Genomic DNA, 11,939 nt, shown 5'->3' on the forward strand with positions numbered 1-11,939 from the left:
ATAAATTGTATCTTCTATATAAATAAAAATAATTGTATCTTCTATATAAAAAATTTTCAATAAAATTGTAAGAGATTGTAAATGTTAACGAGAAAGTTAAGAAACACCTTACTAGATTTAAATTTTCATTCACAATTACGTGTATGACAACATTTCATATAAATCGATAAAACAACATTAATTTTAATGCCATTTTTTAACAATGTTGTCGATGTAACAATTTTCAATTGTTTCAATTGTTGAAGCGAAATGAAAAGAAGTTTGGAAATTATTCGTTCGCGATTTTCCAGTGAAAAAATGAAGGAAGAGAGGTAAATTTAATCAAAAGTAATGTTTACGAATGACATTTCTTTGATATTAATTTAAAATTTCATCAATTTAGTTATGATAGAAGTGATGGCGCTGAACCGGACGGTCAGCAAAATCAGAATTATTGGATTAATAATGTAAGTTATTTAATTACATTTACGAATTTTTTGATTAAAAGTCATTTAATAGATCTTTACTCGATTTTGTAATATGAATTAAGAGTAACAAATATTATTTCTTTGACTTTCCGTAGAAATACAATGATTTGCCCGACAATGAGTGTTTCTCCGCTTACAAAGGAGATTCACGATTCGAGGTAAGCAAGCCTAAGAAAATTGGAGGATTTAAGCAGTTTGTCAAAAGTATATTTTGTAAACTGTTGCGCTGTTGTTGCGTAAAAGGAGAAACTTTCGATTCACCGGTAACACTCGAGTTTCTTTGCTTTTCCCTGTTTTCAATTAACGAACTTTGCAACTAAAATATTTTATAATTGTAGAAGTGCGAATCGGAAGGTTTCCAATCTGGAATTGAACGTCTAATCAATACACAAGACAAGTATAAATTCCAAGAAATTGGTGAAGGATCTTTTGGCACAGTCTATGTTGGTCGGTCTAAAAGTTCTGACAAAGCGATTGCTGTCAAAGCCATCAAGAAGCGACGGTTTCTAGTAAATCAGGTATGCATTGAGCATTGTTTTCCATATTGTTTCTATCTAAAAACGATAAAATGTCTGTAAAGGAGTTGGTAGAATCCAACAATATATTACTGTACTTTATTTCATCTTTGGCACATGAAGTATGTAAAATTGACTGAAGAAACACAGTTCATTTATATAATAATGTTGTTGTTAATACTTTTCAAAAATATTCTATAAACAACTAATAGATAATATATTAATTTCATATTTTGCATATATTAATTATTTATTTCAGCAATTCAATATTGACAAAGAAGGAGTTGCTTGGCGCCGAGTATCCAGTCACCCTCACATTGTCAGTTTTATTGGATTATTCGAAACTGATATTAGGTAAGCTTTACGTTTTTTAATATTAGTCTACTGATTTGTAATATCTTACGTGTTTCGGGTAATAAACTATTCGTGTTTTTCAGTCACTGTTTCGTCTGTGATTACGTGAATGGAGAGAATTTGACCGACTTCTTGGAAATAAATGGAATATTATCGGAATTCCAAGCTAAGACGATCGGTGCACAACTTGCTTCCGCCATCATTTACATTCACGATAAAGGTATTTTATCTAAATATATTTAAACATATAAATTTTCTTATGTATGCACAGTGTGATAAATTATTTTACTCTCTCCGATAGAAATTATTCACAGAGATATAAGCTCAAACAACGTCTTAATAGATAAGAAAAATGGAGCACATTTGATTGACTTTGGTCTGTGCACAGTAAGTACTATACGCCTCTTGCTTTTCTTCAACTGTGCTTTTCTTATAATTTAATTTTTTTCAGTTCGAACGCCGTCCAACAGACTTCTGCGGCACTCTGTTCTATTTATGCCCAGAAATTCTTCAAAGGAAGGAATACGGTAAGAAATGTTATTTACATTTAATGAATTTTTCATTTCTTTCTTTTATTGGTAAAATCAATGTATGGTTTACAGACGCTTACTGCGATTGGTGGGCGTTTGGAGTTGTATTATATCAGATTTTGGTAGGAAAAACTCCAATGAACATTTACTTGGAAGAAATTATGACCATTGAAGATTTCCAGTCGTTGCCGATAACCGAAAAATTGCAAAGTAAGTATCAATTCAAAAGTGGTTAAGAAATAAAGAAAACGATGATTAATTAATATAAAAATGCCATTGCAGTTGCTGAAGAAGTGGAGTTGACGTATCCTTTTGAACTATCGCAGGACGCGAAACAAATAATCCAGGATTTGTTACAGAAAGTAAGTTTATAATGCATTTTATGTAATTAATTTTCTGATTTTTGTACTATACATTTCACGAGAGAAAAATGTTTTTGAATATTTTTTTTAATATGTTGTGTAGTTTATTTTGATATACTATACGTTTTATATTATCTTAAACCATACAATCTTACATGTTTATAATTAATGTGATCCGAATCCGGAAGCCTACAAGCGCGAACGGTCGCGCTTGTAGGCTTCCGGATTCGGAATAAAAGCAGAAGGAGACTACCGAAAGAAGTAGGCCTACATACCACAGATTAACATTTAACAAAAAATACTCGTTTATTGGTAACTATTATTTACATTTCAGAAGCTTTGCACAATGGCTACAAAAACTATTATAGATGCTTAGCCCGATTGCTAAAAAGACAGGGATAAACTTTTCGCGACCCTGACCGGGAGAGAGAGCTCGCAGTAAGTTCGCGAGATGATAAATACCTTAAAATACTCGTGAGTCCTAGACGTATCGATGCGACGTAGATGTGAAAGTTCGGCAACTCAGTTCGGAGAGCAATCCCTTTTTGTCTTCTTGGGCTTCGGCGAGCGACGACGGTCGGAACACACACACACACACATACACTTTAGAAATTGTGAAGACGACTGCTCCTTGTTGTCATCACCCCTCCCTTTTATTAAAGGGCTTCTTCTGGGTTTTTCCCATGTCTTGGTTAAGATTTTTAGTATTTCAGGTCCAATATTCAAATGTTGGCTCGTTGGTTTCGGGTGACACATTCAATGTGTCACCTACAATAAGGAAGTAAGTCCGTGAGAAACAGGTTTTATCATCTCTTGGATGATTTTTCTCTCGAAAAATTTGTTTGAATAAATTTTTTTCGTCAGGCCCGGGCTGACAAATAACTAATATTATTGTTGACCATTTCAGAATCCTGAGGAACGTCTTACAGAAGAAAACATCAAAAATCACAAATTTTTCGATGATGTGTCGTGGCCTATAATGCCAGAAAATTAAATTATTATTTAAGAGATGCACAGAAATGTTCGAATGAATTATTTCTGTCCTTTTATTTTAATTTTAAATATACACAAAAGTTTTCGTTTGATTTCATGCTTTATTCGTTATAAATAAAGCGTAATTAATTACTAATGGTTTCCGCACATATTGATTGTGTTACTGGCTGATTTTTATATGATCCGCATCTTAAATACATTATTATAAATGATATGTAATTAGGAATTACTCAGTGGCACGCTGTTTACAGAAGCTGTTGAAATGCCGCTTCCCTCGTTTTATTTTAAATATAAATACATATTGTTCCAGTTATTCTCAACTTTTTTTCGTCACGGTGCACTTTAATAATTTAAAAATTTGGCTTCACACACGGTTACTTTGGTAAGTATCGCAGAACAACCAGTGACGTCATAACAGTGATTTTTAAACGAAGTTGTTTATTTAGGTATTTTCTAAACTCCTTGGTAACTACCGGTAATTACCCGTAACACTGGTTACAATTTTCAAACGCGCTCTAGGAAGGTAAAACCGATCAAACTACTTGTCTGACGTCGCTTATGTATGGATATTTGCAGTGTTTGAGAATCACTGTATTGTGCGATTAATTTCATATTTTAGCGTATTTTTAATTACTTAAAATTAACATTTTATGATATTGCATTATGTATTTTATTACAAATTTTTATACGTGTGAAAAATAACGATAAGATTGTATATTCGAATATAAATTCATATATGCATATTCTTAACGGAAGCGCTGTATCGTCGAATACGGAACAGTTTGAACGGCGAAAATATCTGATTAGTGTAGAGCAGCAGATTACAGGCATTCGCGCGCTTTACAGAGCACCAAACTCGTGCGATGGTGGGGAAGACAATCGTGCAACTATTCGAAGTAGTCTCGGCGGTTAGTTTTTTATGAGGATTACATAGTGTTTATATGCTTTTCGTGATGCACTTAAGACCCTCTATGAGTCAGGAATTCAGACACTTACTCTGAATGCTTTATTCAGGGTCTTACTTGGACCGACGATCTCCACTCTTATTCATTGGTCAGGGCGTTATGTCTTGCACGTCCCTCTCTCTCTGGTTTTGCCAGATCTTCCCGTAATAGTTACTAAGGAGTCGTGAGATGGGCGCTGGCCAGACGGCAGCTCGATTCGACTCTACCTGGTATGTCCGCGCCGAAGATCGGGTGCACGGCCGTTATATCTCCATTCTTTGTGGAAATTCGATCAGATAATTTTCTTTTCTAATGATGACACTTTGAGTGCGCCATCACTGGGCCGGTTAGGGCGGTGAGAATTAAAATAAATTGGACGACTATATTTTCACCGTGTAATTGTTTACATATCGACGCATCAATAAATAGCAGTTATAATTCTTTTCAATCACCTCCCGAATCTCACAATTTTTTGAAGAATTTTTTGATTTATCTAAATTACGTAAAGAATTGCAATATTTATACTGATGTTCAGACTATATTTGCAAGTCTTTCTTAGAACATAAAAGATATTATAATTTATGACGATTTGAACAAAGACGTACCAAAAAAATTATATGACTTAATATTATTAATTTTTACGATACGGTCTACGAGTGCGTGTGTTGAGTGCAGTTTTTCAACTATGATCGAATTGATACATCGGCAAGGAACACTCAGTCAGAGGTCACTAGCGTTGCTTTCAATAGAAAAGGATATTTTAAATTAAACTTTGGGGTTGCCGCACGCTACTACGATCACTGAATAACTTATGAATGAAAGAAGAGTTTCGAAAGACAATCTGGAATAGTTGTTTGCTTATGTGCATTATACTGTCCTTTAAAAAAAGATTCGTGCCATCATCTATGCCAGCGTTTCTCAAAGTGGGCGATAACGCCCCCTTGTGGGCGCTGGAGGCTTTCAGGGGGGCAGTAGAAGGCTCAAAAAGAATTGGGGGCGTTAAGGAAATATAGAGGGGCGACGGCAGACAAATTCTATATATAAAAATTCGACGGAATATATATAAAATGTTGACATTTTATATATTTTTTATTTTTTATTGAAGGTCACAACTTGAATATTTCTAACACATTGACTTTTATTTAGCTCAGCGTTTCTCAAAGTAAGCAATAACGCCCCCTTCTGGCGCGATGAATAGATCTATGATAGAGGCAGGGTATTGAACGGTGACCAAAGGCAAAATTGGGGCTGATAAGAGGAAACATTGCATTTAATGGTTTCCAGATGATAAGAACAATGTACAGTACAGTAAGGGCACAAAGTATGAGATTCATAGAAAAGTTTTCCTAAGAATATTTCCAATCCTTTTCTCACACAAGAGAAAATGGATTAGGGGGCGTTGGGTATAACTTTATGGAACAAAGGGGGCGGTGGATCGAAATAGTTTGAGAATCACTGATCTATGCGGTAAATATTTCGGAATTGATATTAAGTTACTTTCGGTTCTCTTCGAAGTTTCTGTATAGTAAATTGGGGTTGTAAATGTTGCTCTGTTATTTCTTTCTGGTCTTAACTACGTTCTCGAAATTAAGGAAAGACGGGTAGCCGAACGGACGGACTTCACTGGGAAAATATACGTCCACAATTCTTCTAAATTTTAGTTCAATTAATTACGAATGAAGAAACTTTTTGGAAGTATTTGCGGTTAAATTATATTCAAATGAAGACTACATGCAAAAGAAGAATGGGAAAATTGCAGAAACGAAAAGAATCGTTTGAAAAGCGATCGAACAGATTGCACCAATACTAGGAAGAACCGCGTACTGGTAAAAGTAGTATCTTTTAGCTGTAGGTAGCTTGAAGGAATAACTAAAATAAAACCGAAATTGGTACACGTACTATTTAATTAATAAGAAAGGAAGAAAAATAGTGTAAAAAATTTGTTCATAAAAGGCGTTGTTCAGTATGTAATATTACGTGGTGCATTTAAGTTCTAAAGTCTCTGTCATTTTTTTCTGACAAAATACGTACACAAACAACTTCGGGGTGTCCGAACTGCACGGCTGACAGCATACCAAGAAAAGAGTTATCTTTTGTTCGTTTTCCACTTTCTCTTTTTGTGTTCTTCTTCTTTTCGTCGTCTTTCTTGTTTACTCAGTCCTTTATTTGGTGAAGACCATAGGTCCGTGTGACATGGATAGCTTAACATCGATCATCCAACACCATCGAAAAAGGGGGAAACGACAGTTATTCCTTTTGTCTTGTCCTTCGCATGTTGTGAGATTTACAACAATGAATTGATTATTTTTTCGTTCCAATTTGTTTCTCTAATTATTTTAAATCGATATTACCAAAAATTTTGAAAAAAGACTCTGTAAAATCGTAAAAATAGGCGAAATTAGTTTCAACGTTGGTTAATAGATAAAGAATCTCGTTGTCGCATTAACATAAATCTTCGAGATGTGGATCTAAAAAACTTTGTGTTTGTTAGTTAACAATTGCTTCAGATAGAATTAAAAAAATGAAATATAAACATTCATTTAAACAAATGAACAGAGACATGCTACAACAGAATCCATTTGTTTCATTAATTGGGTCATGGTTTAAGAATAATTTTTTGGATTAGTAGAGTAGAATAGTAGAGTTTGTGTTGGAACATTCAGGATTTACGCTGAGAAAGTTTTTTATCTGGTGGAAAAGAAAGTGTTGTGATTAGTGTTTTAGGAAACTTGATACATTAGATCATTGATGTGTTCGATTTATTTTCTTTCGTTGGGGCCGAAAAGAAATGTATTCCACAAGCCATGGGGTGAGATATTAGACTATCACTTTATTTCGATTCTGTGTAAACATTATAGTACAATAATAATGGCAATTGTACGTACGTAATTAGTAAAACTTTTAGAAATATAATGATTCTAATAGTGCTATTTCGAACGTGTAATTTTTCGAAAGTATATGGAATCATAATTGTAATGCTTACAGTAAATTCTTATTAGTGTTATTCATTTGTAAGATAAGTCGAAATGTTTCTGATTTTAGAACAATATAAGCGTTAATATTATAGTTTCTATCGCAGTTACTTCCATTAATCTATTATTCTGTGTTTTTGTTTTTAATGTTTTTTCTGGCGACCTACAAGTGGCGTTTGCAATATCTGTAAAAATATCTGCCACAGGATAGCATACAGTGCCTATGTGTTACCGTATTGTACTCAATCAAAAATGTTCATTGGAATATTTATCTAAATATATAAAATTGCTTGTCCTGACTGACTCACTCATTCATTCACTGATTCATCATCGCCCAGAGCAAACCGCTTAACCTAAAGAGGTGAAATTTGGTACACAGTTNTTGGTTCGATTATAGAACGATTGTAAACGTTTCAGAAAATTGATCAAATTGAAAATAGTTCGTTTGATTTTCGGCAATTCTCTTCAGCGGTAGGTGTTATATAACAATTACTATGGTTATTGAAATATTGGATGTAAATGGGGTTTGCTTGCAAAACCTCCGCTGACGAAGTCGCGGGTAACAGCTAGTTGTGTTATAATAGCCAAACGTTTTTCACCAATAAATATCTAGCCTACCCGTTGTAGTCGCTGTCGTAATAGTAATCACGTTTTATACTTTACCTTTTTTCATAAACAAATCAAATAAGTGTTTAAATCGCAGTAATCTTAACGTATCAAAGTTATTAGATTTTAATGCTTATGATGTTTCGTGATTTTAATTAATTAAAGTTTGCCTGTTTGTCGTTTTAAGCGAAAACACCAAAGACCTGTAAGTTTTGTTTGTGTGAAATATCGTAAGTTCTTGTGAACAAAATATTTAAATCACCCGCACAGAAAAGAAGAACGATATTATTTTTTTTATAAGCAATTTATTTTCGAAGTTCTTAAAGTTGCAATTAAAAAATTAACGGGAAATTGTTTATTGTGACATGGTCAAAATTCCGGGCGGTAATTTTTAATTATATTTTTAATTTATTTCATTTAAAATATATGCCGTCCAACTCAAATTACTACTGTAGTGTCTCGTTTCTGTACATCATTCATTTCCTGTCAGCAAAAGAGTCGTGCCTGTCATCTATTTAACTCCTTTCAGGGGAAATGTTTTGAATGAAAATAATGTGACTTCCGCCTTGCATCGAAAGTTTATATATACTCCTAATCTTTTGATATGTGATCTCGACTTTCATCTACATAACTGCGTTCTCGAGATTGAGAAGAATGGACGACAGTGGGCATTTATATATCACAATGGGTTCAAATTGCAGCCCAACAACAATATAGAACAACAGTTCCAGAAGACTCTACCATTGCTCAATTTAAGTGGAATCAAAGTTTATGAGTGTCTTCGATCATCCCAACTCTAGCAAAATGTATTACACCTCGTCTCTGTGGGCATGAGTGAAAAACTACAGAGAAAAAGCAGAATGGTCCGTCTATAGACAGAAGAAGTCAGAAACTCCGAAATCGAAATTCTGTCAAAATATCAAAATTTTTAGCATTAAACTGAGACGCAAAGCAACAATAGAATTTCGACAATTGTCTGTTGCTTTGTTCGAATGCGATTGTTTCGAGTGTTTTCGAAGTTTTGCTATAGCTTTTGCGATAATTTTAAGTAAGTTTAGTCCCTGATCTTTCTAGATTTAGGTATTTTTTAACATTGTTAGGTACTAAATCACAATTAGCAGCGATAATTTTCCCACAACGAGTATTCCGTTACAACTTTATATTCATTTTTGTTTAGATTTTTTCTTATACTTAAAACGATCATTTTCTATAATTTTCTGTCGTATTTATATTAAGATTTTATAGTATTCTATTAAATTAACGTTCGTCCTAAAATATTTAATACTCTGTTTTTATTGTTTGCAGGATGGACAATTTTAAAGTTTTAAAGAATTGGAATACCTTTGGAGGACAGAGTGCGGAGGAAAGGTTTTCGTCAACATGAACGTCTTCCTCTTCGATTCGACTGATTCGCGTGCGTCCGAAAGAAGTGCTGGAGGGTGCGAAGGAACCCGACAAGAAACGGATGATTGTCACCATTCCCGATGAGTGCACCTTGTCTGTCATCGACTACCTCGAACAGAGATATCCAGAAGTTCCGGAATGGTCGGTGCAGAGAGAGGCACGCGAGGAACGAGTGGAAGGGAAGTGTAAATCGATCCTGAAAAAGAGGAAAAAGAAGCCTTGGTGGAAGATCTTCTTATTCTGGAAGAAATACATCTCCGAGGTCTTCTTATTAAATGTGACTTTTCCACCGATTGTGACATTTTTACTCGGATGTGACTATTATTCCCGATTGTGACATTTTTATCCGGATGTGGACTTTTACCTGGCTTTGACCTAATGACCGGATGTGACTTTTAATGGCGGTTTGGCGTCTTCCCTTGCCTGGTGGCAATTTTTGGAATGATACATGTCCTTCGTCATCGCTTACGAGGGACTTCCACTTCAGTTAATTAAAGTCGACGGTGACAACTTAGCACCGTCTTCGGTCGTTTGAAATCTCTGAAGTGACGATGAATTTCTGAGCGGAAAATAATGGATTTTCGTTAGCAACGCGCGTGTCAACACTGGACACCCGAATGAAAACAAATGGAAACTATCGCAGTTATCATATGTCTAAGCTACAATTATAATTCTGTTGAACAATTAAACGTGTATATAAATTTTACTTAATAAAACTTTTTAAATTTATATCAATTGTTTACGTCTATCAGTTTAAATATTATTTTTATTTTATTTTATTCACATTTTATTTTTGGACAAATTTATAATTAACTGTTTGCACGAGAGAATCATTGCACCGACAGATCTAAACAAAAAATTATATTCGATATCTTTGATTTACTTTTATAATTTGAAAATAGTGAATTCCATAGTAGATATTTATTCTCAACTTTTATTTTTTGGACAGTTTATATGGGATGCGGTTTTACTCTAGGTTTTTCTTCGATAAGTATAGAAATTACTAAAAAGTCTATCGTTAAGTTAATGTGTTTTATCTTCTTTTTATTTTATTTATTTTTTCAAATATGTATGATTTGTTCGCGAATAACAGCTGCAGCAAAAAATATATCCAGTGCTATACACAAAGTTTTTCTATTCTCTAGAGATTAGAAAAACTTTTTAGATCATTTTCCAGAGATAAATGGGTTTAAGAATGGTGCTTTCGATTCTCTGTCAAATGTTTACAGAATCTACCAGAAATTACGGTTTGGAAAGCATTTTCTTTGAACATTAATGTCATTCTTAATATTATTAACATTGCAGTCGGTTATTATATATTGCAATATCAAATGAGAAATTCATAGATTTAAATATTGGCTACGCATCTTATTGTTATGAACTCTAAATTGTAAAAAAATTTTTAAAAATTTTTTTGTTTTCTACATTTTAAAATAGAAAAAGAAATTTTTAAATGTAAGTACGTTTCACTCACAAATCACAATTCTGAGTATTAAATGTAATTTAATCACTTATACGTTATATGATATAATAATATTACATTATCTTATTGTAATTCAAATAAAAGTATTTCCATTAAATACTGCTGTTTAATTTATAGAATTGTTTGTATTATCTATTTAAAATTGAAATTAAATCAAATTTGTTACTGATAAAAATGTTATCTTCGTATTTTAAAAATATATAATATAATTTAATCGTGTATTTATGAAGGAAATTCGCATGGATACTGAATTGATAAGTTTTAATATGATTTTATGAAATAATGCTAAAAAAATCGAAAGAAAAAATAGCATTAAAATCACATGCAAATGTTTAATCAACGCCTTAATTTAAGTTCGATTTTTTTTTTCAAATTATCATAGAAAATTGAATAATGTTGATTTTCTGTTTATGAATCTTCTGAAAAAGATGTTGGTACTCGAAAAAGCAAGATTTACTATTGATTCGTATGAAGAACTTAAGTAGCATTTACTGCAGTGCTATTTTTACTTTTCTGACTGTTATATATAACAGAAGGAAATATGGTGATCCACGAATTCATAAAATATAGAAAAAAACTGTCGATTTTTTGCATTTCTCGATGTCTTAACGTTCCTAAGTGTAATGATGTAAAAGTATTTGGGGGATAACTTTTTGACGAATAAAAAAGTTTTCACTCTCTTATGTACTCTATAACAGAGCCGGAAAAGTAAAAAGATAAAGGAAATCACCGGAGCTATTGTTTGTCAACAGTGTTGTAAGTAATATTTTTTAACATGATCGAGACATTTACTTTATTTCCCTATTTTATCTTTTCATTTTGTAATTTAATGCATAATGTAACTAATTATTATTACACTGGCATTACTGTAATTTTCTGTATGTTCTATTTACTTAATTGTGAATGGTACTAGGTATGTACTTACTTTGTTGTACATAATAATGAATACAATACAATATTATTTATTAGTCAATAAAAAATAACATTTATTGCAGTGAATTTCGGTACTTTTTTCGGTACTTTGTTCAACATGTCCTTATAAATGGCTCATGATGAAACATGACTCAATTTTGCATCTAACACGCACCAATTAATTCACTTGAATTTCATTATCGTCATAGAATTAAATGTCACAAACAACAGGACAAAAAAGCAAATTAACGTGACTATGTATGTACATATGTTTTCTTAATAAAGTTCGATCTTTTAACCGCAAGTGATCATCTTTCTAAAGCAAATATGTAACAAAGATAATGAATATTATTGATGTGTTTTTGATATTATGATAAGAAAAAATTATCGATTTATC

The 11,939-nt window shown here is 32.7% G+C and overlaps 1 protein-coding gene across 1 annotated transcript; it reads left to right on the plus strand.

The window, feature by feature from the left end:
* The first annotated feature begins 251 nt into the window (after positions 1-251).
* On the plus strand, positions 252-3,338 carry LOC111614355 (serine/threonine-protein kinase Aurora-3-like). The gene is made up of 11 exons (XM_023355730.1): positions 252-311; positions 383-446; positions 563-730; positions 806-985; positions 1,242-1,336; positions 1,420-1,556; positions 1,638-1,723; positions 1,788-1,863; positions 1,939-2,076; positions 2,149-2,228; positions 3,136-3,338. The coding sequence occupies exons 1-11, from the start codon at positions 298-300 to the stop codon at positions 3,220-3,222; spliced, it is 1,125 nt and encodes a 374-aa protein (XP_023211498.1). The 5' UTR covers positions 252-297; the 3' UTR covers positions 3,223-3,338.
* The last annotated feature ends 8,601 nt before the right edge of the window (positions 3,339-11,939 follow it).

The sequence above is a fragment of the Centruroides sculpturatus genome, unplaced genomic scaffold (genome assembly GCF_000671375.1).
Source record: "Centruroides sculpturatus isolate CEXI.00-Female unplaced genomic scaffold, Cexi_2.0 scaffold1961, whole genome shotgun sequence".
In the NCBI taxonomy this organism is placed as follows: domain Eukaryota; kingdom Metazoa; phylum Arthropoda; class Arachnida; order Scorpiones; family Buthidae; genus Centruroides; species Centruroides sculpturatus.